This window comes from Pagrus pagrus, assembly GCF_965226575.1.
Source record: "Pagrus pagrus genome assembly, chromosome: 20".
In the NCBI taxonomy this organism is placed as follows: Eukaryota; Metazoa; Chordata; class Actinopteri; order Spariformes; family Sparidae; genus Pagrus; species Pagrus pagrus.
Genome location: NC_140207.1, coordinates 627,729 through 630,983, shown reverse-complemented (window position 1 = coordinate 630,983; position 3,255 = coordinate 627,729). Strand labels below are relative to the sequence as shown.

General features: G+C 45.7%; 1 protein-coding gene across 1 annotated transcript; it reads left to right on the top strand.

The window, feature by feature from the left end:
* Positions 1-304: 304 nt before the first annotated feature.
* Positions 305-873, top strand: LOC311249795 (uncharacterized protein; the record flags this gene model as incomplete). The annotated part of the gene is made up of 2 exons (XM_084341111.1): positions 305-566; positions 655-873. The coding sequence occupies exons 1-2, from the start codon at positions 432-434 to the stop codon at positions 871-873; spliced, it is 354 nt and encodes a 117-aa protein (XP_084197237.1). The 5' UTR covers positions 305-431.
* Positions 874-3,255: the final 2,382 nt, after the last annotated feature.

The following is a 3,255-nucleotide window of genomic DNA, read 5'->3' as shown; positions in this document are numbered from 1 at the left end:
GGTACCAGCGAGCAGTTTCTCTGTGGGTGGAGTAGTACTGGATGAGCTGGTCTGACGGGTCGACCCCACCCATGCTCTTGTTGTAGGCCATGATTGGTGTGGGACAGGGGATGTCTCTCACAGCCCAGCGTCCATCTCCATCCTTCACTCTTCTCTGCACCGTCTCACCTGAAAATGCAGGATGGATGGTGGAGCACACAGACACCTCCCGTGTATCCATCCACTTCACAAACACCAGTGGCCCCTCTCTGATCCACCTCACTGATCCTCTTCCACATTTTTTGGTGAGAGCATTTGCCCTCCCTCTGGGGCACCCTCTCCTGTTCTCCCTGTAGGTGCCACATTGTTACAGTCTGTCAGTGTCTGTGGCAGATACTGGGGCTGCGTGTTTGTTTTTGTGGCGTGTTTTTTGGTTTGTGTTGCAGAGGTGCATGGAGAAGCTGGGCGGAGCCGGCCACCGGAGCAGCCGAGACCCACACACCTGCAGCAGGTTGGAGAATCAGCGCCTGCTCATAAGCCCTGCTCTCGGCGTTACCCGCTGCCAGATGATTTCGTCTCCCGACGTGGTATATGGCCCAGGCCAGACCTAAAACTCTAAACTACTTGTGATTGTTCTCTAGTGGATTTTCGAACTGATTTGTGTTTCTCTCATAGCCAGCTGCTACCGGCACCGCCGCCCAGCTCCCTGCACCTCTTCAGCCCGCTCGCCTGCTCAGTATCTCCTGGAGGATCCGGCCCTCACTCCCGTGCTCTCAGCTCCGCGACGAGGAGTCGGCCCTGGACTCTGTCACCTGCTTCTATCCTGCCACATTAATAAAGTACCTTGTATCTCACTTCCTGCCTCCGCCTCCGCTTCTGGGTTCACCCACCTAAGGCTCAGCCTAACACACATGCTCCGAACTTCATGCTGGCCAGGTCCATGAACAGTTTGGGGCTGGTGTAGAAATTGTCCATGTAGATATGGTACCCAGTAGGCATGGGCCGGTATGAGATACGACGGTATGATAAGCTTAGGCGAAAATATCACGGTTTCACGGTATTATGATTACAGCTCTAAAATGTGTATTTTAAATGTCTGTAGTTAAAAACAAAAAAAGGAAAAAACATTTCTATTGAACAGTCTTTTATTTTGAAACAATATATAACATGATGGATATTAGAAAATATGTATTTGAAATAAAAAACAAAATAAATTACTGAATTATTTCTAAATAAATGCAGTCCTTTTAACTGAAGATAAACCTGCAACTCAAGTCACAACATAAATGAATTATTTTTAGTGAAAAAGAAACAACACCACAAAATGCAAATAAATGCAATCACTGAACCTGTGGCTCAAGATCAGAACATAAATAAATGAAAAAAGTAAGACACTTCTAAGATAAAAAATAAATAAATGCAGGCAGGAGATTAAAACTGAATCTCAACATTTTTTGGACTTGCTCACTGAGCCTACTACACATTTCTCTCAGTCCAAGTTATGATGCAGGAATGTGAGCATGTTCACTTTCCCTGGGTTTAGCTTGGAGTGGTGAGGTGAGAGGATGTGTCCACTAGAACTGAGCACCCTCTCTGAGGGCACACTGGTGGCTGGGATGCAGAGAAATGTTCTCGCTACACTGCTAAGGAGAGGTAACTCTTCCACCATGCCAGTGGGTCAGCATCAGAGGATATGGGAGCACAAGACAAATACTGTTTAATCTCCATTTTCACTTTCTTTTGGGGAGGCGTCTTCGGCTTCAACTCTTTGATGTTTTGCTGATGTAATTTTTTCCAGCAAAGAAGACAGAGATTTGTCTTTCTTCTTTGTGGCAGCAGAGGGGGCGGTGGTGGTGGAAGTGCTGGTGCCCTGTTCTTGATCAGCAGTGGCTGCAGGTGATTCTTGAGGTGGCAGTAAGGTTGTGTGACCTGCCAGGTTCACAGCCTCCTCCTCAGCAGACCTGATGATGTCATCCTTGTTTTGACTAAAGTTGTCCTTGAAACGGGGATCAGTGAAGCAAGCGATGTCAATCACCTTCTTGACTGTCTCACAGGAGTAACGCTGTTGCAGATCATCCATCATTACCTTTTTCATGTGTTTTGTTAGGGCATCATCTCCCTCATTCTCATTCAGTAGGTTAGTGATGTGTTCCATAACAGGCTTCAGAGAGGAGAGGGTGGTCTTTGTTTCAGAGCCAAGTAAATCTGTGAAGTCATTGAATGGCCCCAGGAGTTGGCAGACCCTCTCCAAAGTTTGCACATCATTGTCCTTTGGCATTAAATGCCATAAGCTCCTGTCTGCTGCAAGAACTGCACAACATGCTTGTTGCTGTTCGAGAAATCTCTCAATCATTTTGAAAGTGGACCCCCATCTTGTCACTACATCATGAATGAGTGATTTTTCAGGAATTTCCAGGGTTGCCTGCTGCTTCTTCAGTTCTCTCTCTTCCAGCTGCGAGAGAAACCTTGTACAAGATGCCTGCACGCTCGTACAGCTGTGTCAACCTTTTGAATTTTGAGTGCTTTGGCTACAGCTAGGTTAAGGTTATGGCCAAAACATCCAAGCCAAACATAGGGTTGGTCATGAAATGCTTTTTCCATATTCGCTGCGTTGTCTGTTGTGATGGTAGACAATTTGCCATCTGTGATGTTCCACTCCTGCAGCATGTTTTCAAAAAACTCTAAGATGTGCTCAGCTGCGTGGTCCTCTGGGAAAAACATAGTTTCTAGACAGAAGGACTTTAGCTCCCACTCTGGAGAGAGGAAATGCACTGGGAAGCTGATGTATGGTTCACCACTACCACCACTGCTAGTCCACAAATCAGTTGTTGCAGAAAACCACACCCCTTTTGCCACCTGTTTCTGCTGCACATGAGCCTTGACCTCGGAGTACATCTAAGGGATTTCATTCTTTGAGAAGAATTTTCTTGATGGCACTTTTGTAAAGTGGCACTGCTGTCTTCATCAATTTCAGAAACCCAGGTTTCTCCACAGCTTGAAAGGGCATCATGTCTTTGGCAATGAAATATGCCACAGCTTTGTTCAGGTCTTTAGCATGCTTTGATGTGGGTGCATAGGCGACTTGTTTCTCAAATGATTGTTGAAGTGTAGGCTGACCTTCAGCTTTTGAGGTAGATGCCCTGTTGCTGCCAGAGCTACTGCTGTCCTAAAAAGAAAAAATAAGACAGACATGTGAATTTAACCTGAATTTGTAATGACACAGCAGGTTATACAAGCTAAACTTAATTGTAGCATTAAAGTAAAATAAAACATTAC